At 39.9% G+C, this 24172-nt stretch overlaps 1 protein-coding gene across 1 annotated transcript in view; it reads left to right on the top strand.

Moving 5' to 3' along the window:
• plekha7b (pleckstrin homology domain containing, family A member 7b) overlaps positions 1 to 24172 on the top strand; it is a 244581-nt gene that overhangs the window by 183518 nt on the left and 36891 nt on the right. The window contains exons 16-21 of the mRNA XM_061883569.1: positions 729 to 809; positions 5031 to 5180; positions 17680 to 17781; positions 18054 to 18062; positions 18870 to 18972; positions 19102 to 19298. Coding sequence (XP_061739553.1) covers positions 729 to 809; positions 5031 to 5180; positions 17680 to 17781; positions 18054 to 18062; positions 18870 to 18972; positions 19102 to 19298 — 642 coding nt within the window. The remainder of the gene's footprint in view (positions 1 to 728; positions 810 to 5030; positions 5181 to 17679; positions 17782 to 18053; positions 18063 to 18869; positions 18973 to 19101; positions 19299 to 24172) is intronic.

The following is a 24172-nucleotide window of genomic DNA, read 5'->3' as shown; positions in this document are numbered from 1 at the left end:
GAGAAAAATACACAGTGTGAGAAAGACTGTGAAGTTGGCAGCTGTATGTTGTTTGCATAAACACATAACCCATTTCTAAGAAAAACACATCTGTCACTCCCAATAAACACACTTGGCCAAAAAGTGAATATGAAATCATGGATTTTTGATTACAATTGCTCATAATAGCTGTTACCAGATCTGTAGACACGGTAGATCTATTTATTTCACTGCCGTACAGAAAGAAAGTCCTCTGGAAATGAAATTTATTGATGTATTAAAATAGAAAAGATCAATTTATTTGTATCTAGCTGCAGACATCCATCCAACCGTTTTCTACCGCTTGTCCCTTTTGGGGTCGCGGGGTGCTGGAGCCTATCTCATCTGCATTCGGGCGGAAGGCGGTGTACACCCTGGACATGTCGCTACCTCATCGCAGGGCCAACACGGATAGACAACATTCACACTCACATTCACACACTAGGGACAATTTAGTGTTGCCAATCAACCTATCCCCAGGTGCATGTCTTTGGAGGTGGGAGGAAGCCCGAGTACCCGGAGGGAACCCACACAGTCATGGGGAGAACATGCAAACTCCACACAGTTGACTTGTATTGAAAACATTAACTTTACTCCACTGTTTGTTACTTTCAGTTTGGCATTTACACTACTGTAATACGAACGGAAATTAGGATACTATAATGATTATAACATGAATATCATAAATATATTCTTTCTCTCTCCTCTAGGTGAAATTAAGCCGACTGTGTGAACAAGACAAGATTCTTCAGGAGCTAGAAGCCAGGATACGCACGTTGAAGGAGGATAAGGTTGTTTTTCAAACATTATTTAGTTAAGAATTTAGGATGTACAATTTTTTTTGTGACTCTTTTAAGGAGATATATGATGATTTTAATCTACATTTAACACACTTCCTTGTGGTCTAGATCAGAGGTCCTTAACCTTTTTGACCTTGGGGTTCAACTTTTCTGTTACCGAGTCCTACTCAAATATTAACACTGAATTAGTAATCTTACTTTTGATTTTAATCATATTAAATGATTATATCTAACCTACTTACAGTTTACGGGATAAACTTTGTCAAATGATATGAAAGCATGTGTTAAACACAAAGATTATTATCAAGGCTTATGTCAGGCTGATTACAAAAAAAACCTAATCAAATATATTGCAAAAGAAGGGACTCCTAAAAACTATCCATCCATTTTCTATACAGCTTATTCCCACTAGTTGAAGCCTATCCCAGCTGACTTTGGGCAAGAGTACACCCTAGTCCTGTTGCCAGCCAATCACAGGGCACATATTGACAAACGACCATCACACTTGCCTGATTACCCATGGACAATTTAGAACAGTTGTTCTCAAACTTTTATCACCTCAAAAAAACTTGGCTCTCCCAGTACCACCATAATGACCAATTTTAGAATGCAGTAGCGTAGTAAGCTCAAGTATTCATTAAAACCGAGGCAGAAAATGGATGGATGGATGGATTTTTCCTGAATAAATTGTCAATAGAATTTAAGTGCAAAAGAAAACTGTTTCACCACTTTCGTCTTTATTTTTGCTCTTAAGAAGCCTCTCTATGACTTAAGCGTGAGACTGTTTGTTTGATATTGTCATTACTGCCAAAAGGAGGGGAAAAATGTATTACTACTGAGTACTGCTGCGGCACATACGGACCACAACTGAGAAACAAATATTTCTTGGAGGTCCGGGTGTGTTTAAAAAACACTGGTCGAGACACTATGTATTAAATACGGTTTGATGTAAGTTGTACATAAATTTTGCTCAAGAGTAACATTTACAACCCCTTTTTTTAGTCTGTCTGCAAACGGTTTGTATGTGTGAAAGCGTTTCCTTTTGATTGCAAATGAAACCATACATGGATGTGGCAACCCATAAGTTTTACCGTTCTGTCTATCCTTCTGTCTTTTTTTTGACTGTAAATCTAATTCCGTTATAGTTTTTAAGTTCATTTACAATAAAGTTCCATTCCATTCTACCCTCTCTAAAAGTATCAATTTAGCTATATACAAACCCCGTTTCCATATGAGTTGGGAAATTGTGTTAGATGTAAATATAAACAGAATACAATGATTTGCAAATCCTTTTCAACCCATATTCAATTGAATGCACTTCAAAGACAAGATATTTGATGTTCAAACTCATAAAAGTTTATTTTTGTTGGAAATAATAATTAACTTAGAATTTCATGGCTGCAACACGTGCCAAAGTAATTGAGAAAGGGCATGTTCACCACTGTGTTACATCACTTTTTCTTTTAACCACACTCAATAAACGTTTGGGAACTGAGGAAACTAATTGTTGAAGCTTTGAAAGTGGAATTATATCCCATTCTTGTTTTATGTAGAGCTTCAGTCGTTCAACAGTCTCCGCTGTCATATTTTACGCTTCATAATGCGCCACACATTTTTGATGGGAGACAGGTCTGGACTGCAGGCGGGCCAGGAAAGTACCCGCACTCTTTTTTTTTTATGAAGCCATGCTGTTGTAACACGTGCTGAATGTGGCTTGGCATTGTCTTGCTGAAATAAGCAGGGGTCTCCATGAAAAAGACGGCGCTTAGATGGCAGTATATGTTGTTTCAAAACCTGTATGTACCTTTCAGCATTAATGGTGCCTTCACAGATGTGTAAGTTACCCATGCCTTGGGCACTAATGCACACCCATACCATCACAGATGCTGGCTTTTGAACGATGCGTCGATAACAGTCTGGATGGTTCGCTTCCGCTTTGGTCCGGATGACATGATGTCGAATATTTCCAAAAACAATTTGAAATGTGGACTCGTCAGACCACAGAACACTTTTCCACTTTGCATCAGTCCATCTTAGATGATCTCGGGCCCAGAGAAGCCGGCGGCGTTTCTGGATTTTGTTGATAAATGGCTTTCGCTTTAAATAGTAGAGGTTCAACTTGCACTTACAGATGTAGCGACAAACTGTATTTAGTGACAGTGGTTTTCTGAAGTGTCCCTGAGCCCATGTGGTGATATCCTTTTGAGATTGATGTCGGTTTTTGATACAGTGCCGTCTGAGGGATAGAAGGTCACGGTCTTTCAATGTTGGTTTCCGGCCATGCCACTTACGTGGAGTGATTTCTCCAGATTCTCTGAACCTTTTGATGATATTATGGACCGTAGATGTTGAAATCCCAAAATTTTTTGCAATTGCACTTTGAGAAACGTTGTTCTTAAACTGTTTCACTATTTGCTCACGCAGTTGTGTACCTCGCCCCATCCTTTCTTGTGAAAGACTGGGCATTTTTGGGGAAGCTGTTATTATACCCAATTATGGCACCCACCTGTTCCCAGTTAGCCTGCACACCTGTGGGATGTTCCAATAAGTGTTTGATGAGCATTCCTCAACTTTATCAGTATTTATTGCCACCTTTCCCAACTTTTTGTCACGTGTTGCTGGCATCAAATTCTAAAGTTAATGATTATTTGCAAAAAAAAAAAAGTTTATCAGTTTGAACATCAAATATGTTGTTTTTGTGGCATATTCAACTGAATATGGGTTGAAAATTATTTGCAAATAATTGTATTCCGTTTATATTTACATCCAACACAATTTCCCAACTCATATGGAAACGGGGAAATGCTGAGTAATTCACAAACATGGATGGGGCGAGGGTCACCAATTTGTAAGCAAATTGTCAAACAATTTTGAACAACATTTCTCAACGAGCTATTGCAAGGAATTTAGAGATTTTACCATATACGGTCCGTAAAATCATTAAAAGGTTCAGAGAATCTGGAGAAATCACTGCACGTAAGCGATGAGATTACGGACCTTTGATCCCTCAGGCGGTACTACATCAAAAACTGACATCAGTGTGTAAAGGATATCACTTCATGGGCTCAGGAACACTTCATAAAACCACTGTCAGTAACTACAATTGGTCGCTACATCTGTAAGTGCAAGTTAAAACTCTACTATGCAAAGCGAAAGCCATTTATTAACAACACCCAGGAACGCTGCCGGCTTCGCTGGGCCCGAGCTCATCTAAGATGGACTGATGCAAAATGGAAAAGTGTTCTGTGGTCCGACGAGTCCACATTTCAAATTATATTTGGAAACTGTGGACGTGGTGTCCTCCGGATCAAAGAGGAAAATAACCATCCAGATTGTTATAGGCGCAAAGTTCAAAAGCCAGAATCTGTGTTGGTATGGGGGTGTATTAGTGTCCAAGGCATGGGTAACTTACACATCTGTGAAGGCAGCATTAATGCTGAATAGTCCATACAGGTTTTGGAGCAACATATGTTGTCATCCAAGCAACGTTATCATGGAATCCCTGGCTTATTTCAGCAAAACACTGCCAAGCCACGTGTTACAACAGCGTGGCTTCGTAGTAAAAAAGTGCGGGTACTTTCCTTGCCCGCCTGCAGTCCATACATGTCTCCCATCGAAAATATGTGGTGCATTATGAAGCGTAAAACACGACAGCGGAGACCCGGACTCTTGAAAGACTGAAGCTCTACATAAATCAAGAATGGGAAATAATTCCACTTTCAAAGCTTCAACAATTAGTTTCCTCCGTTCCCAAAAGTTTATTGAGTGTTGTTAAACGAAAATGTGATGTAACACAGTGGTGAACATGCCCTTTCCTAACTACTTTGGCATGAAATTCTAAGTTAATTAGTATTTGCAAAAAAAAAAAAGTTTATGAGTTTGAACATCAAATATCTTGTCTTTGTAGTGCATTAAATTGAATATGGGGTAAAAAGGATGTGCAAATCCTTGTATTCCGTTTATATTTACATCTAACACAATTTCCCAACTCATAGGGAAACAGGGTTTGTATGTAACCATTCTCTGTAAACCAATCACCACACTAGTGTGTTGACTCTACCTTTTGAATAGAAGCGTACTTGCAACTGTTGGATCAATTTGCATGGTACCCTTCCCAACCTTTGCCGTAGAAACAAAAAACTAAACTAGGTCAAAGGCTAATGTCATTGCAATGCAACCTTGAACTGTGACCGTGTCTTCATGTGACTGCAGGACAAGCTGGAGTCTGTGTTGGATGTGTCCCACCAACAGATGGAGCAGTACATAGCTCAGCCAGCACACGTGGAGAAAATCGCCTACCAGCAAAAACTACTGCAAGAAGATGTGGTGCACATCAGGGCGGAAATATCCGAAGTGTCCACGGTATGTCACGTATTTAAAATTTTAGCTTTGCAAACAAATAACTTGCAGATGTACAAAAGCCAAATTGCCAAATGACATATGTCTAGTACTTGCAGTCCAAAGATCTGTATAAATCTACACTAATCTTGTTACTATCAAACAAAACAATCTCATCTTTGTGCTTTTGCCAAATTCATTGACACATTCTGCATGTTTTTTCTTGGCTTTAAGGATTTATGCATTATTCACTGAGAAATAAAGGGGATTGTTAAAAAGTGTCCAAGGTCTTAAGGGGAACTGCAATCCTTATGTAAGACAAGCACTCATATTCTTCTTTTTATATGCATTCTAACAAGTAAATAAAAGTCGCTTACATTGGAGCATATGGGAGTTGCCTTATTCTGCGTATAAAGTGCTTAAAAACATCCAAACACTTCCATCGTTTTCCATACATGCTGTAAGTATATATCGATCAATCAAAGTTTACTTATCCATCCATCCATTTTTTACCGCTTGTCCCTTTTGGGGTAGCGGGAGGTGCTGGAGCCTATCTCAGCTGCATTCGGGCGGAAGGCAGGTACACCCTGGACAAGTCGCCACCTCATCACAGGGCCAACACAGATAGACAGACAACATTCACACTCACATTCACACACTAGGGCCAATTTAGTGTTGCCAATCAACCTATCCCCAGGTGCATGTCTTTGGCGGTGGGAGGAAGCTGGAGTACCCAGAGGGAACCCACGACGTCACGGGGAGAACATGCAAACTCCACACAGAAAGATCCCGAGCCCGGCATTGAACCCAGGACTACTTATATAGCCTTTAATCACAAATGTCTCAAAGGGCTGCACAGGTCACAGCGACATCCTCGCCTCAGATCCCACATCAGGGCAATAAAAAACTAAACACATTGGGAACAACGAGAAACCTTGGAAGGGACCGCAGATGTGGGGATCCCCCCTGGGTGACCAGTGCAATGGATAGCGAGTAGATACAGTTAATAACGTAAGATTCCGGTCCATAGTGGGGCCAGCAGGGGATTCTCTTTCATGTAGACAAATAGCGGCGCCGACTGAAGCGTAAGAAGTGGTCACGCCGGGTCCCGATTTCATGTGAAAGTCCAATCCATTGAGAGGCAAGCCGGGGATCATCTTGAATGGAGACAAGTCAGCAGCGCCACCAACTGATGCAAAGAAGAGTGGTCCACTTTGGGTCCCGACTTGGAACAGCTAGCGCGTCCTCTGCGAAGGCTAATCCGTAGTCACCTGATAACATCTCCACGCAGGAGGAGTGGGGCAGAGCAGAAAAGAGAGACAGCAGATCAACTGGTCCAAAACAGGGTCTGTTTAAAGCAGTGGTTCTTAAGCTTGTTGGAGGTACTGAACCCCACCAGTTTCATATGCGCATCCACCGAACCCTTTAGTGAAAAATAAAATGTTTTACAAATTCGAGACAAAGTTATATGATCTTTTACTGGTGCACAACCGTGCATGAACATCACCTTGTTCAAAGAACAAAACCAACACAGTACACAAACTCCTAACAAATTACACAACTGCAAATCAGTTTGGGTTCTGCTGTTGCTGTATCCCTAGTATGCCGATAGGGAGAAGTTTTTATGTACACGATGAGTCGGGTGTGGCTTGAGTGAAGGCTCCACCGAACCCCTGCGGCCGACTCACCGAACCCTGGTTAAGAACCACTGGTTTAAAGGCTAGAGTATACAAGTGAGTTTTAAGACGGGACTTAAATGCTTATATTGAGGTAGCATCTCTAACTGTTATCAATAAAGCATTCCAGACTACTGGAGCCCGAGTACAAAATGCTCTAAAGCCTGCAGACTTTTTTAGGGTTCAGGGAATCGCTAATAAGCCGGAGTTCTTTCAACCTAGATTTAGGTCCAGGATATATGGTACAATAAAATCAGCAAGATAGGATGGAGCTAGACCGTTTAGTGTTTAATTCGCATATTAAGTGCACAGTAAGCCAGTGCAGGTGAGCCAGTATAGGCGTAATATGATCAAACTTTCTTGTTCTTGTCAAAAGTCTAGCATCCGCATTTTGTACCAACTGTAATCTTTTAATGCTAGACATGGGGAGACCCGAAAATAATATGTTACAGTAATCGAGACGATACATAACGAACGCATGAATAATATTCTCAGTTTTGGTGGTGGACAAAACTGGACAAATTTTTGTGATATTGTGGAGATGAAAGAAGGCTTTTTTAGTAACACTCTTAATGTGTAACACAAATGAGAGAGTTGGGTCGAAGATAATACCCAGATTCTTTACTGAGTCGCTTTGTGTAATTGCTTGGTGGTCAAATGTTAAGGTGGTATTATTAAATAAGTGCCGGTGTCTAGGAGGTAATCAGCATTTCCATTTTGTTAGAGTTTAGATGTAAAAAGTTGCTGGACATCCATTGTTTAACTCAATTTAGAGTCGTTTCCATGTTACTATAATCTGGCGTGTTGGTCAGCTTTAGGGGCTTGTGAAGTTGGGTGTCATTAGCATAACAGTGAAAGCTAACAGCGGACTTGCATATGATGTCATTTAGCGGCAGCATGTAGATGCTGAGTGCAGGGCCAAGGACCGAACCCTGTGGAACTCTGCACGTTACCTCAACACACGCCGAGGTCACATTGTTATGGGAGACGCACTGCATCGTGTAAGTAAGATACGAGTTAAACCAAGCAAAAGCTCAGCGGCGGCGGCGATGACAAAGAAGAACGCAGAGTTGGAATATAATTACAACACTTTATGTACACATTTATATACATATTTATATAATATTTACATATTTATATAATATATAACTACAAACTCCATTCACAGACAGAGTCCCATTGCTTTTGTGAGCGGTCGAGCGAGTCAAAAGCCGAAAAAAATAAAATAAATATTTCTTTATTTTTATTTTATTTTATTTGTGGCGGCCGTAATTCTTTCGTGGCGGGCCGCAACAAATAAATTCATGTGTGGGAAACCCTTTAGAAGATTGCACAGTACAGTACATATTCCGTACAATTGACCACTAAATGATAACACCCCAATAAGTTTTTTTTAACCGTAATCAATTACTTAAGTGCTGAGGAGAGACGGCCTTCACCCTAACCAGGAAGGCGCTATCCTCTTGTCTCGTAACATAGATTTCGCATTGAGCCACATTTGACTAACTGCACTAGAGCAAGCCCAGTCACAGGCAATTACAGAGCCTGCTAGCCTGGGTATGGAGTCAGTTAAGTTAGAAATAGCCAGCGCCAGGCTGGATGATCCCTGTACACATAGCAATTTTCGTAGAATAATACACAACTCACAAAATGTTTTTTCTGCTATGACTATGACTATGTCAGAGTTAGACATGCGTTCTACTGAGGTGGCAAATTATGATGCGTTCAGTTTATCGCAGCACCAAGTAGACAATCTGAAAATTCCCTTCATATCAATTCCTAGATATGGTCGTGATTATTTTAAGTACACTGCGCATAATAAACGCAACATTATTAATATTGCAATTACGGATAATTTTATCAACAACTCCTTAAAACAGCCCACTACCTATAATATGGGCTTTCTAAACATCCTATCTTTGTCCCCCAAAACGTTATTAGTTAATGAGGTCATTAGAGACAACAACCTTAACGTCATCGGTCTTAGCGAAACCTGGCTTAAACCAGACGACTTTTTTGCGATAAATGAGGCATCCCCTCCTAACTATATGAATGCGCATATTGCCCGTCCCCTTAAAAGGGGAGGGGGGGTCGCACTAATATACAACGAAAACTTTAACTTTAGTCCTAACTTAAATAATAAATATAAATTGTTTGAGGTGCTTTCTATGAAGTCTGCCACACCGCTGCCTCTGTGCCTGGCCGTTATCTACCGCCCCCAGGGCCCTATTCGGACTTTATTAGTGAATTCTCAGAGTTTGTTGCTGATCTAGTGACGCACGGCGATAATATAATTATAATGGGGGACTTTAATATCCATATGAATACCCCATTGGACCCACCGTGCGTGGCGCTCCAGACTATAATTGATAGCTGTGGTCTTACACAAATAATAAATGAACCGACGCATCGCATCGGTAATACGATAGACCTAGTGCTTGTCAGAGGTATCACCGTTTCCAAAGTTATGATACTCCCGTATACTAAAGTAATGTCCGATCATTACCTTATAAAATTCGAAGTTCAGACTCATGTTCGGCAAGCTAATAATAATAATAACTGCTATAGCAGCCGCAACATTAATGCTGCCACAACGACGACTCTTGCTGACCTACTGCCCTCGGTAATGGCACCGTTCCCAAAGTATGTTTGGCTCTATTGATAACCTCACTAACAACTTTAACAGCGCCCTGCACGAAACCATTGATAGTATAGCACCGCTGAAGTTAAAAAAGGCTCCAAAAAGGCGTACGCCATGGTTTACTGAAGAAACTAGAGCTCAGAAATTATTATGTAGAAAGCTGGAACGCAAATGGCGCACGACTAAAATGGCGCACGACTAAACTTGAGGTGCACCATCAAGCGTGGAGTGATAGTTTAATAACTTATAAACGCATGCTTACCTTAGCTAAAACTAATTATTACTCAAATCTCATCCGCATTAATAAAAACGATCCAAAATGTTTGTTTAGTACAGTAGCATCGCTAACCCAACAAGGGACTCCTTCCAGTTGCTCCACCCATTCGGCAGATGACTTTATGAAGTTCTTTAATAAGAAAATTGAACTTATTAGAAAGGAGATTAAAGACAATGCGTCCCAGCTACAACTGGGTTGTAGTAACACAGATACGACTGTATATACGGCGGACACTGCAAATATCCAAAATAAATTCTCTCGTTTTGATGAAATACCATTAGAAGAATTGTTACAACGTGTAAATGGAATAAAACAAACAACATGTTTACATGACCCACTTCCTGGGAAACTTATCAAGGAGCTTTTTGTATAATTAGGTCCATCAGTGCTAAATATTATAAACTTATCACTTTCCTCGGGCACTGTTCCCCTAGCATTCAAAAAAGCGGTTATTCATCCTCTCCTTAAAAGACCTAACCTCGATCCTGACCTCATGGTAAACTACCGACCGGTGTCTCACCATTTCGAAAATCCTCGAAAAAATTGTTGCAGAGCAGCTAAATGAACACTTAGCGTTTAACAATCTATGTGAAACCTTTCAATCCGGTTTCAGGGCAAATCACTCTACTGAGACAGCCTTTGCAAAAATGACTAATGATCTATTGCTAACGATGGATTCTGATGCGTCATCTATGTTGCTGCCCCTCGATCTTAGCGCTGCTTTCGATACCGTCGATCATAATATTTTATTAGAGCGTATCAAAACACGAATTGGTATGTCAGACTTAGCCCTGTCTTGGTTTAACTCTTATCTTACTGACAGGGTGCAGTGCGTCTCCCAAAGCAGTATGACCTTGGACTATGTTAAGGTAACGTGTGGAGTTCCCCAGGGTTCGGTCCTTGGCCCTGCACTCTTCAGCATCTACATGCTGCCGCTGGGTGACGTCATACGCAAATACGGTATTAGCTTTCACTGCTATGCTGATGACACCCAACTCTACATGCCCCTAAAGCTGACCAACACGCCGGACTGTAGTCAGTTTGAAGCGTGTCTTAATGAAATTAAACAATGGATGTCCGCTAATTTTTTGCAACTTAACGCCAAAAAAACGGAAATGCTGATTATCGGTCCTGCTAGACACCGACCTCTATTTAATAATACAACTTTAACATTTGACAAACAAATAATAAAACAAGGTGACTCTGTAAAAAATCTGGGTATTATCTTCGACCCAGCTCTCTCCTTTGAGTCACACATTAAAAGCGTTGCTAAAACGGCCTTCTTTCATCTCCGTAATATCGCTAAAATTCGCTCCATTTTGTCCACTAAAGACGCCGAGATCATTATCCATGCGTTTGTTACGTCTCGTCTCGATTACTGTAACGTATTATTTTTGGGTCTCCCCATGTCTAGCATTAAAAGATTACAGTTGGTACAAAATGCGGCTGCTAGACTTTTGACAAGAACAAGAAAGTTTGATCACATTACGCCTGTACTGGCTCACCTGTACTGGCTTCCTGTGCACTTAAGATGTGACTTTAAGGTTTTACTAATTACGTATAAAATACTACACGGTCTAGCTCCAGCCTATCTTGCTGATTGTTTGTACCATATGTCCCGGCCAGAAATCTGTGTTCAAAAGACTCCGGCTTATAGTGATTCCTAGAGCCCAAAAAAAGTCTGCGGGCTATTGAGCGTTTTCCGTTCGGGCTCCAGTACTCTGGAATGCCCTCCCGGTAACAGTTCGAGATGCCACCTCAGTAGAAGGATTTAAGTCTCACCTTAAAACTCATCTGTATACTCTAGCCTTTAAATAGACCTCCTTTTTAGACCAGTTGATCTGCCGCTTCTTTTCTTTTTTCTCCTATGTCCCCCCCTCCCTTGTGGAGGGGGTCCGGTCCGATGACCATGAAAAAAGTACTGGCTGTCCAGAGTCGAGACCCAGGATGGACCGCTCGCCTGTGTATCGGTCGGGGACATCTCTACGCTGCTGATCCGCCTCGCTTGAGATGGTTTCCTGTGGACGGGACTCTCGCTGCTGTCTTGGATCCGCTTGAACTGAACTCTCGCGGCTGTGTTGGAGCCACTATGGATTGAACTTTCACAGTATCATGTTAGACCCGCTCGACATCCATTGCTTTCGGTCCCCTAGAGGGGGGGGGGGGGGGGGGGGGGGGTTGCCCACATCTGAGGTCCTCTCCAAGGTTTCTCATAGTCAGCATTGTCACTGGCGTCCCACTGGATATGAATTCTCTCTGCCCACTGGGTGTGAGTTTTCCTTGCCCTTTTGTGGGTTCTTCCGAGGATGTTGTAGTCGTAATGATTTGTGCAGTCCTTTGAGACATTTGTGATTTGGGGCTATATAAATAAATATTGATTGATGGCATTCATTGATAATAAATGACCAAGTCGAGGTGATCTACCTCATTTATACATATACATACACACATATATCATATACATATATATATATATATATACAGTATATATATACACACACATACATTATATATACAGTGTATAATTTATATTTCTTTATTTTGCCGTTTTTGTTTACATGTTAAAGGTGTTTTAATGAATATTCATGCATGTTAAAATATAGATTCCTATCTTTCATGAAGACAAGAATATAAATTGGTGTATTACCTGATTCTGATGACTTGATTGATTGGAATCAGACAGTATAGTGCTGATAACGTCCACGTTTTCAAATGGAGGAGAAAAAAATTCCTCCTTTTTGTCTAATACCACATAAAAGTCGTTTGTTTTTGGCATCTTATTTGTCCGGGTTCCACATTCATTTTTATACACTTTACAATAAATACCTTGGCAGCAAACTCCGTAGTTTGCTAGCTTGTTTGCGCTGGCTTTTGGAGACTCTTATTTTGTTAGCGCAGGCGCGATGGAGCGGCACTTTTATTGTGAAAACAGGAACTGTGCAATCAGTCTTTAGGCTTTTGACGGGAAGTACGGTTGAAATAAAAAGTGTCTTTTTTCCTTTACACTTTTGATTGATTGATTGATTGATTGAAACTTTTATTAGTAGATTGCACAGTACAGTACATATTCCGTACAATTGACCACTAAATGGTAACACCCAATAAGTCTACGTTTGACGGTCATGTGACCGCCTGGCTCTGTTTGATTGGTCCAACGTCACAAGTGACTGCATGTGATTGGTGAAACACAGGCATGCGTGGATCTTACTTTGAAGGTCTGTGACGAACCAAAAGAAACATTAACAGATCGATAAAAAAAAGTAGCGAGTAGCAAGCTGAATGTAGATAAATGGAGCGGAGTAAAAGTAGTGTTTCTTCTCTATAAATATACTCAAGTAAAGTAAAAGTATGTTGCATAAAAACTACTCTTAGAAGTACAATTTATCCCAAAGTTACTCAAGTAGATGTAACGGAGTAAAAGTAGCGCGTTACTACCCACCTCTGTTCATTAGTCACTTTTGCGAGGACTGTCTCCATAGAGTGATTTGCCTTAAAGAGGTGTTTACAGTGATTGTTAAACGCTAAGTGATCATTTAGCTGCTGTGCAACAATTTTTTTGAGGATTTTCGAGATAAAGGGAAGGTGAGTTGCCGGTAGTTTACCATGCGGTCAGGATCGAGGTTAGGTCTTTTGAGCTGAGGATGAATAACCACTTTTTTGAATGATAGGGGAACAGTACCAGAGGAAATTTATACGTTAATAATATTTAGCACTGAAAACAGTTTATTTCTAAGTTTTCCAGGAAGTGGTTTAAGTAAACATATTGTTTGTTTTATCCCATTTACAAGTCGTAGGAGTTCCTCAAATGTTATTTTTTCAAAAAGAAAGAGATTATTTTGGAGGGCAATATCCGTCGTAGATACATTCGTTTCTGTGTTATTAGAGCCCAGTTGTAGATGGGACGCGTTACCTTTAATCTGCTTTCTAATGAGTTCAATTTTCTTGGTAAATAATTTTATAAAGTCATCAGCCAAGTGGGAGTCCCTTGTTTGGTTAGCGATGCTACTGTACTGAACAATTTTTTAGGATACTTTTTTTTGCGGCAGATGAGGTTGGAGTAGTAATTAGTTTTAGCTAAGGTAAACGCGTGTTTGCAAGTTATTAAACTATACCTCCATGCTTGATGGAAAACCTAAAATTTAGTCGCACGTCAATTGCGTTCCCGGTTTCTACGTGATAGTTTAAAAGCTCTGGTTTCTTCTGTAAACCAGGGGGTCTGCCTTTTAGGGTCCTTTTTTTTTAGCTTTGGTGGTGATATACTATCAATGGCGTTGCGCAGGGCATTGTTAAAGTTGTTAGTGATGTTATCGATAGAGTCCACATAATTTCGGAATGGTGGCATTACCGAAGGCAGTAGGTCAGCAAGTGTCATAATTGTAACATCAATAATGTTGCGGCTGCTAAAACATTGGTTATTAGTAGCTAGTTGACAGTGAGTCAGATTTTTGAATGTTATAAGGTAATGATCTGAGATTACTTTAGTGTACAGGAGTACTGTAACTTTGAAGATGGTGACAGCCCGGACAAGGACTACGTCTATCGTATTACCGTTGCGATCTGTGGGTTCGTTTATTATATGTGTAAGACCACACCTATCAATCATAGTCTGGAGTGCCACGCACGGAGGGTCTGATGGGGTATTCACATGGATATCAAAATCCCCCATTATAATTATATTATTTGTGTGTATCACTAAATCAGCGACAAACTCTGAAAGATCACTAATGAAGTCCGAATAGGGCCCAGGAGGGGCATTTTTAACAGCCAGATAGAGAGGTAGCGATGTGACAGACCTCATAGTAAGCACATCAAATGATTTGTATTTATTACTTAGGTCAGGGCTAAGGTTAAGGTTTTCATTGGATATTAGTGCGACCACTCCATCCCTTTTAAGGGGACAGGCAATATGTGCACTCAAAGAGTTAATAGGAGAGGTCTCGTTTAGCGGGAAAAAGTCATCTGGTTTTAGTCAGGTTTTGCTGAGACCAATGACGTGAGATTGTTGTCTCTAATGACCTCATTAACTAATAACGTTTTGGGAGACAATGATCTGATATTTAAAAAGCCCATATAATAGGCTGTTTTGAGGATTCTTTTTATGGTATCCGTAGTAGTGATGTTAATAAAGTTACATTTATTTACTGCAGTGTGATCAAAAATAATTTTGATCACATCTAGGAATTGATATGGTGGGAATCTTGAGATTATTTGCTTGGTGCTGCGATAGATTTAACGTGTCATAATTTTCTACCTCAGTAGAATGCGTATTCACCTCTGGCAGAGTCAATACATCTTAACTGACTCCTCACCCGGGCTAACAGACACTGCAATTGCCTATGTCCGAGCTTGCTCTAATGTAGTTAGTCAAGTGTGACTCAAATAGTAGTCTATATTTCTGGAAAGCGTAAAGGCGGTCCCTCCTCAGCAAACCTGGTTTGCCACAGAAAGAGTGCCAATTATCAATAAACGTTAGTCCCTGTTGTCTACAAAAACTAGCCAGCCACTTGTTAAGCGAGACTAATCTGCTATACCTCTTATAATTGCCTCTCGCAGGCAGGGGCCAGAGATAAGTACTCAATGCCTAGACATCTTTCTAGCGAGATTACAAGTCCTAGCTATGTTCCTCTTGTGTAATCTATGACTGTCTCATCCTTGTGTCATTGTGTCATGTTCGCGTAGCTATTGGTGAGATTAGTGTCTCAGACATGTTTACTAGGCCCGTTGCAAGTCAGCTCCCTAAGACTAGCTTCAATGTCGGGTTCTCAGGCCCTGGGAATACACTTAAATATGGCTGATTTGCTAAGCTTTATGTTTCGGGTGATGGAGTCCTCTATGACTAAGATGAGGTGTCCGGTAGACTGGGGGGTAGGACTAGCTAAAGGGCTAAATCTATTATGTGTTTCAACCGGGTTCACTGTGGCTTGTGGGCCGCTTAGGACTGCTACAAGCTGGGCTAGTCAGCTCGCTACAACTAACGCTAGCAAACGTGTCCGCGGTTTCTAAAGTTAGGAAATTACTCAGCTCTAACTGGCAGGCAAGGTCCTCTAGTAAGTCCAACCTAACCATGAGAAGGTACACAAAGAACACATAGCTATACTTGCGTTGTTTCTTTCACCAAGTCGAGTTCTTGCTGTGTTCAGAGCAATAGGTGAAGAGTAGCTGCAGCCTGAGCGAGCAGATGCCTTCGGAGCGTAGTTGCTTTGGACTGCGATTAGCTTAGCTTTTTACCTTAGCAGCAAGCTAGCTGAGAGAGAGGCGGTGAGACATAAACTGTGTCCCAATTCAGGGTCTGCATCCTTCAAAGGGCGAATTTGAAGGCCGCTTATGTTACAACGCTGCGCGAAGGCTGTCCAATTAATTCTAATTCGAAGGCTCCTCCAAATACAGCCCACGAATGCACCCTCCTTTTCCTTGTATTGGGAGGATGCACCGCAACTATCGTTCCCATATTCCAAGATGCTCTGCGCGCCTTTGTTCAACCCGGATCTTTTTGAGATGGCGACAAATACAAGCAGCGGCGCCGGCAGCGGTAGCGAATACACTTTCAAATCTAAGTATCCTCCACAGGCTAGACTGTCCCATTTAACAACGGGTGACGCAGCCTTCGGAGGTGCCTCCGAACGTCCAGCCTTCTGAGGCTGCGTAGGCCGGTTCCTCCTAAGGATGCAGACCCTGAATTGGGACACAGCTACAGAGTGGGTGCTTTGTAAGTTTGATATGAATAGTAAATATATTTGAGAATGAATAAAGAAAGCTTTAAATCAATTAGAAGCACACGGACAGATAGTACTTACCTTTTACGCGGTAGCTATATAATGTAGTAACAGGCACATTAACAATAACTTGTAATATTTACGTATTTTGCTCATTGTAAGCATACGACGTGCCCTAATTTTAATAGACGCATCATATTTGTTTTTTTACAACAAGTACTACTAATCATGCAGCCTTCACGAGAGCCAACAAACATATCCATCCATCCATTTTCTACCGCTTGTCCCGTTCAGGGTCGCGGGGGGTCGCTGGAGCCTATCTCAGCTGCATTTGGGCAGAAGGTCGCCACCTCATCGCTGGGCCCAACATAGTGAAACATAATTTTCACATGTATTGCGGTTCTTATTTATAACAATTCTTAATTGATTCCAAAAATTAAACTTGATTTAAAAAAAATATATATATATATTTGTTTTTAGTCTTGTCCTGTCCAGTCACTCAGGCAAATCATATTGTTGATGTAGATGCCCAAGTCTGCTGTACAGATTTAAGTGCAAGATACTTTTTTTGTTGCTTTGTTGGTATTTGACTTTGTTAAATGTTTGGGTAGAATTTTATCAAACAAAAGCAGTTTTCTTTAAATTAATATAGTAATTTATCACTGCTGTTTATCTATTTTATGGAGAAATGTAGTTAATCATAGAACTGGCACCGATTGTTATTAAAAAGTATTGATTTTCAATCGAAAATCGTTTTGAATCAAGAATCGATTCTGAATCAAAATATTACCCCTAATAATCAAATGTAATCAAATCGTGTGGTGCCCAAGGATTCACAGCCATATTATTTATTGGCTCATGGCTCCATAGACTCCATTGTAAGCAGACTTTTATTTATGAGTTAGAATGCATTTAAAAAATACATGTTCTTGTGTCTTTCATAAGAATTGTGAATTATAGATAAAATTCCAAAAAGGTGAAGTTCCCCTTTAATGTTGAGAACAAAAAAGAATGGATTCACTCTGCAGGAATGGTTCTTCATGACAGAGATTTCCACCCATGATTGAGTATCTCTGAAAAAAATTGTGATAGCCTCTTCAGTAAAGTAAAGTATAATAAACACATGTAAAATGTGCTTTCCACAGATGTGATGAATAATAATAAATGATCTTTTACTTAATCAAGATGTGAATAGGAGCCGTGTTGTCATTTGCAGGAGATGGAGAATGCTTGGAATGAGTACATGAGGCTGGAGAGAGATGTGGATTGGCACAAAACAGCCCTGCAAGGACAGATGACCCGCAGCGACCTTTGTCAGGTGTGTAGATGTGCGTATTCTCAACTACGGCTGTATGAGAGAGAATCAGTGCAACTCAATATATGCACCAGGGATGTTCTAATCAGGGTTCTATGCTGTCGTTTCCGATACGGTCATCTCTGAGTGAGATCAGCTGATACCAATATCGATCACATGTTGTCACTGTGAGAAAATTCTATTTATATTTATACATATATTGACGGTGTAACAATATTAACACAATTTTCAAACTACTTCATTATTCCTTTTTTTTTTACATACAATTGTCCGAGCAAAACAAAGTCAATCATACAAAATAAACAAACAAAAGGCAAACTATCTACTACTCATACAAATCCTTTGTTTTTGCCATCAAAGTTATCCACTGTTTAGCGAATAAAAAAGTACTTTTGTTAACATGAACAAAAACAACAACAACATTGCAAAAAAATAGAGAGACAGAGTAACTCCGGTATTGAGACCACCAATTCATTTATGGATAGAATCGCCCTCCTCTTATGTGTTGTGTACTGACTATGAAAATACTATTGTTGTTGTTGTTGTTGTTATATTAGCCTGTCTCTAACTGTTATTAGTCTACGTGATAATATCCTGCTAACAGCTGCTTTCTTTTGCTGTAACACGATTCCATTTGCACTTGCTACAGCTCACTGAGCACTTACAGTACTTCTTGTTGTCTGAAACTAGCTCAGTGGTTAGCTTAGCTGTTAGGGTGCCTGCTCCTGGCTTGCTCTTGGCGTGTAACATATTTAGCCTCGTCCTACAGTGATAAAGCTACTTGGTAATGATACTTAGGATACTAAGATTTGCAGTTTTTTGGCCGTATTGGAGGTGAATATAACTTAGGGGCACAGCGCCACACGATGTATGTAGATACATTAGCTGCTCTCCGCTTATCAACCGGGGGACTAAAAATAAATGCAATGTCAGCCAGAGTGGCTCTCTGTTTGTGATCGGCATCACAAAAACGGTAATAGGCAATAGGGATCACTCACTTAATTACTCACAAAAACCATCCGAAACTGATTGGTGGCCCATCGATCGGCACAAATGTTTCACTGTTTGTTTGTATGGCAACAGCAAGAGAGAGTCCAAATGAGAAAGAGCTTTGGAGGATCGAGGATGTGATCGCAGGACTCAGCAGCAGTAAAGCCAACTACAAAGTCACTATCTCCTCTGTGACCAACCCAGGTACGAAAAAGGTGCTCCAATAGAGAAATGCCACTTACTGTACATTCATCTTCATGTCCCCAGCAAGATTATTATATTCTTGAATGTGTGTACTTATTCACATCGCTATGTACTCTGAATCCCACCTAGAGAGGAAATTTGTGCCGTCGGTGTCAGCGTCATCAGTGCCTTCAGTGGCTGAAAGCCCGTCTGCTATGGAGAGGCAATCGTCACAGCAGCACAGCCCCCACCTCAGTCCCAGTAGCCACAATGCGACGATCCCTATGCTACCCTCCAGTCATCAGCCCTCACACCACAACACAACTAGCACTACTACACTTAAATGGGTGAGTCACACAATTTTTTTGATTACAGAAATTGTAGACAATCACAAAGGAGTTAGTTGGCAATGATTAAAACAGGAATCCTTCTACAAAGTTGACTAGTGTATGACTTACTGTACTACAGGGTTGCTGGTAAAATGATCCAACTGTGAGGATCCGTTGCCCGGAACATAGTTGGTTTGCGTTTGTGATCCACTTGTGGTTTCAGTTCTGTTTTCAGCACCCTTGAGTTTGTGTGTTTTGGTTGTCATGGGTGCTGATTATTTTCACCTGCTTCTGATTAGCGTTCGGGACGCTCACCTGTTCTCGGGCACTAATCAGAGAGCTATGTAATCCATCCTTTAGCCTCACTCAGCCTGGTGTTTTTGTTTGCTCCCATGCAACAAAGGTACGTCTCGTTCGTGCTCCGAGTCCATGTTTTGACTAGGATCCTTTTGGCCAACCCATTCTTGTTTTCCATGACGTGGGCACCGTGCTGCGTATTTTTGTCTGCATTTATGAATGAATCATTGTTCTTACCTGCAAGCTGCTTTCTGACGTTCCTCTGCATCTTGGAAAGATGACCTCTGGTATCAGGATGCCACAACAACGTAACACCATCATTCCTACTATGCATCCCTACACCAAACACAGTCATATTGAAAGCAAAAGAAACATTCCGCCAATATACGACCATGCATTTCTAGTTTTAGTCAAATTAATCAATAAAAAAAAAGAATAATGGAAATATATATATATATATATATATATATATATATATATATATATATATATATATATATATCAGTGTTTCCCCCAGAAAATGTGTTAGTTAAGTTGGTGTCTCTCCAGGGGGAAGGGTGCGTCGCCCGGGACAGGCGGATTGTAAGGAACAGTGTAATTTGGCCTATCGCCACCATCACATCTCCATCTCATCGCTGCCACCACAGCCTGGGGGGGTCAATAGAATACAGGTGGTGGTGTAGTAGGCCGGCTTCATCGTGTGAAGAAGTCTAAAACTTTGAGTTGTGTTTTCCACTCCGTATGCTGAATGACTGAATGTCAATATACGATATATATCTCGATATGTTTTCCGTAAATTAAAAAGAAAACAGTCCTAGTTACCTAAGATACTAAGTATGTCATTGTTTTGACTTAGTAAATATCGACTTACTAAGACAAAATAATGACAAAGTCATATTAATGGCTTACTGTAAATAAGCGTTTGTCATAAGCGTTTGAAAAACAGAATTAAAAGTGGGGCCACTTGCTGACGTATGCTCAACTCATCCTGCTTAATTTATTACAGCATTTGGGAGGCCTGTAGTTGATTTTTATTATGTAAATGTTATATTTTTATTTACATTTGATAGCAGGGAACCTGCCATTCAAAACTAGGCTGCTACATTACTAATGATTAATGTAACTATAGCTGAAAAAATAGTACAATAGCAATAGGAGATACTATTCAATCAGATGGGTGTGTGGGTGGGACAATAGTGGGTGCTGCAGGGACGTACTGACAGAATCAGAATTAAGGGGAGCAGCTTGTTAACATTTTTAGCTTGGGCGGTGGCTCTTTGTTGTAAAGGCGGCCACCTTAGAAACAAAGCGCTGTGGGAAACCCTGTGTGTGTGTATATATATATATATATATATATATATATATATATATATATATATATATATATATATATATTTATCTTCCTCCCACTTCCAAAGACATGCACCTGGGGATAGGTTGATTGGCAACACTAAATTGGCCCTAGTGTGTGAATGTGAGTGTGAATGTTTTCTGTCTATCTGTGTTGGCCCTGTGATGAGGTGGCGACCCCGCAACCCCAAAAGGGAATAAGTGGTAGAAAATGGATGGATGGATACATATATTTAGGGATATATATATATATATATATATATATATATATATGTATATATATACATATATATATATATATATATATGTATATATATACATACATATATATATATATATATATGTATATATATACATACATATATATATATATATATATATATATATATATAAATATATAGATACATATATATATATATATATATATAAATATATAGATACATATATATATATATATATATATATATACAAACATATATATATATATATATATATATATATATACAAACCCCGTTTTCATACGAGTTGGGAAATTGTGTTAGATGTAAATATAAACGGAATACAATGATTTGCAAATCTTTTTCAACCCATATTCAATTGAATGCACTACAAAGACAAGATATTTAATGTTCAACTTCGAACTTTATTTTTTTTTGCAAATAATAATTAACTTACAATTTCATGGCTGCAACACGTGCCAAAGTAGTTGAGAAAGGGCATGTTCACCACTGTGTTACATCACCTTTTCTTTTAACAACACTCAATGAACGTTTGGGAACTGAGGAAACTAATTGTTGAAGCTTTGAAAGTGGAATTCTTTCCCATTCTTGTTTTATGTAGAGCTTCAGTCGTTCAACAGTCCAGAGTCTCCGCTGTCGTATTTTACGCTTCATAATGCGCCACACAGTTTTGATGGGAGATAGGTCTGGACTGCAGGCGGGCCAGGAAAGTACCCGCACTCTTTTTTTACGAAGCCTTACCGGTTTATTTACCACTTTGTTACATGGCCTTTCCTTTTAACAACACTCAGTAAACGTTTGGGAACTGAGGAGACCAATTTTTGAAGCTTTTCAGCTGAAATTATTTTCCATTCTTGCTTGATTTACGGCTTATGTTGTTCAGGGTCTCCGTTGTCGTATTTTATGCTTCATAATGCACCACACATTTTCAGTGGGAAACAGGTCTGGACTAAAGGCAGGCCAGTCTAGTAACCGCCAGAGGTGGGTAGTAACGCACTACATTTACTCCGTTACATCTACTTGAGTAACTTTTGGGATAAATTGTACTTCTAAGAGTAGTTTTAATGCAACATACTTTTACTTTTAATTGAGTATTTTTATAGAGAAGAAACGCTACTTTTACTGCGCTCCATTTATCTATATTCAGCTCGCTACTCGCTACTGATTTTTATCGATCTGTTAACACACGTTTCTTTTGTTTTGGTTTGTCAGACAAACCTTCAAAGTAGGATCTATCGCATGCCTGCGTTTCACCAATGACGTTTGACTCCGTTTCACCAATCAAACAGAACCAGGTGGTCACATGATTAACTGCCCAAAAAGTTTCAGTGGAAAACAACAACAACAATGGCAGAGAAAACAACGAACGCAAACACCCCTGGCCTCACATAAAATACATGTTCACGTTTCAGACAACCAAAAAACAGTTATGTAAGGTGTTGTCATATGTGTCTCCCAAAACAAGTGGACATTTCAGCTTACATGAACTCAACGTCAAATTTAAGGAAGCACATCGTGGTAAGTAACGCTAGTAGATATTTTGGCTGTCACCGCGGGCTAATGTTAGCATGCATACAAACACCAATCAGAAGTGCACATGTGTTCCCAGGTGTTGCCCACACCTATCAGAGTTTATGATTTGCGTAAAGGCTAACTAGTTATTTTCCTTATGAGCCTATGGTGCTGTTACGTTATTTTGGCTCAATTTGCCTAAATTGTTTTTATTTTAATGTATTAGTACTTAATATATTTAAAAATATTATTAATAACATTTTTAAAATAATATATTTTTCCTCTCGGGGATGATTAAGTATTGCTGATTTCTGATTCTGATATATTATTGTTTTAGACTAGTTGCTTAAGAGATTTTCCTGGCTCTAAATTTGTTCATTGCTATTCTTATCTTATCTTATCTTCAAGTAAATATTTGGGTTACTACTCCTTACTTTTACTTGAGTAATAAATCTCTAAAGTAACAGTACTCTTACTTGAGTACACCTCTGATAACCGCATTGTTTTACTATGAAGCCACGCTGTCGTAACACATGCAGAATGTGGCTTGGCATTGTCTTGCTAAAATAAGCAGGGGCGTACATAACGTTGCTTGGATGACAACATATGCTGCTCTGAAACCTGTATGTACCTTTCAGCATTAATGGAGATTTCACAGATGTGTACGTTACCCATGCCTTGGGCACTAATACAACCCCATACCATCACAGATGCTGGCTTCGGAACTGTGTGCCTATAACAGTTCGGGTGGTTCTTTTCCTCTTTGGTCCGGAGGACACAATGTCCACAGTTTCCAAAAACAATTTGAAATGTGTACTCCTCAGACCAGAGAGCACTTTTCCACTTTGCATCAGTCAGCAAAGCCGGTGGCGTTTCTGGGTGTTGTTGATAAATGGCTTTCGCTTTGCATAGTAGAGTTATAACTTTCACTTACATATGTAGCGACCAACTTTAGTTACTGACAGTGTTTTTTTTTTTAAGTGTTCCTGAGCCCACGTGGTGCTATCCTTTACACACTGATGTGTTTATTTGATGCAGTACTGTCTGAGTGGTCGAAGGTCACGGGATTCAATGTTGGTTTTTGCCTGAGTACATGAGAAGAACAGAATAAAAAAATGAATAATACATTAAAAAAAAAAATTGATAATAACAAGGAGGTAGATTGACCAGTAACTTGACAGCTTTGCCTTCGGGCTTAACTCCTTCTTCAGCACGACGGACCGATAGAGAGTTTGCATCACTGCAGACACTGCAGCGAGCCGCCTGTCGATCTCACGATCCACCCTCCCCTTACTCGTAAACAAGACCCCGAGGTACTTGAACTCCTCAACTTGGAGCAGGATCTCCTCCCCAAGCCGCAATCCCTGGTTTATGGCTGTTAATTGTTCAGAACATGACTACAATTAATGAAGTCCCACAAAGTAGGAATTATTCATTATAAACTGAATATTTTTATAGCTACAACATAAACAGAATGTTCATGTTTACAATATT

Source organism: Nerophis ophidion, linkage group LG02 (genome assembly GCF_033978795.1).
Source record: "Nerophis ophidion isolate RoL-2023_Sa linkage group LG02, RoL_Noph_v1.0, whole genome shotgun sequence".
NCBI classification, from domain to species: domain Eukaryota; kingdom Metazoa; phylum Chordata; class Actinopteri; order Syngnathiformes; family Syngnathidae; genus Nerophis; species Nerophis ophidion.
This window is presented reverse-complemented; position numbering and strand designations above follow the sequence as displayed.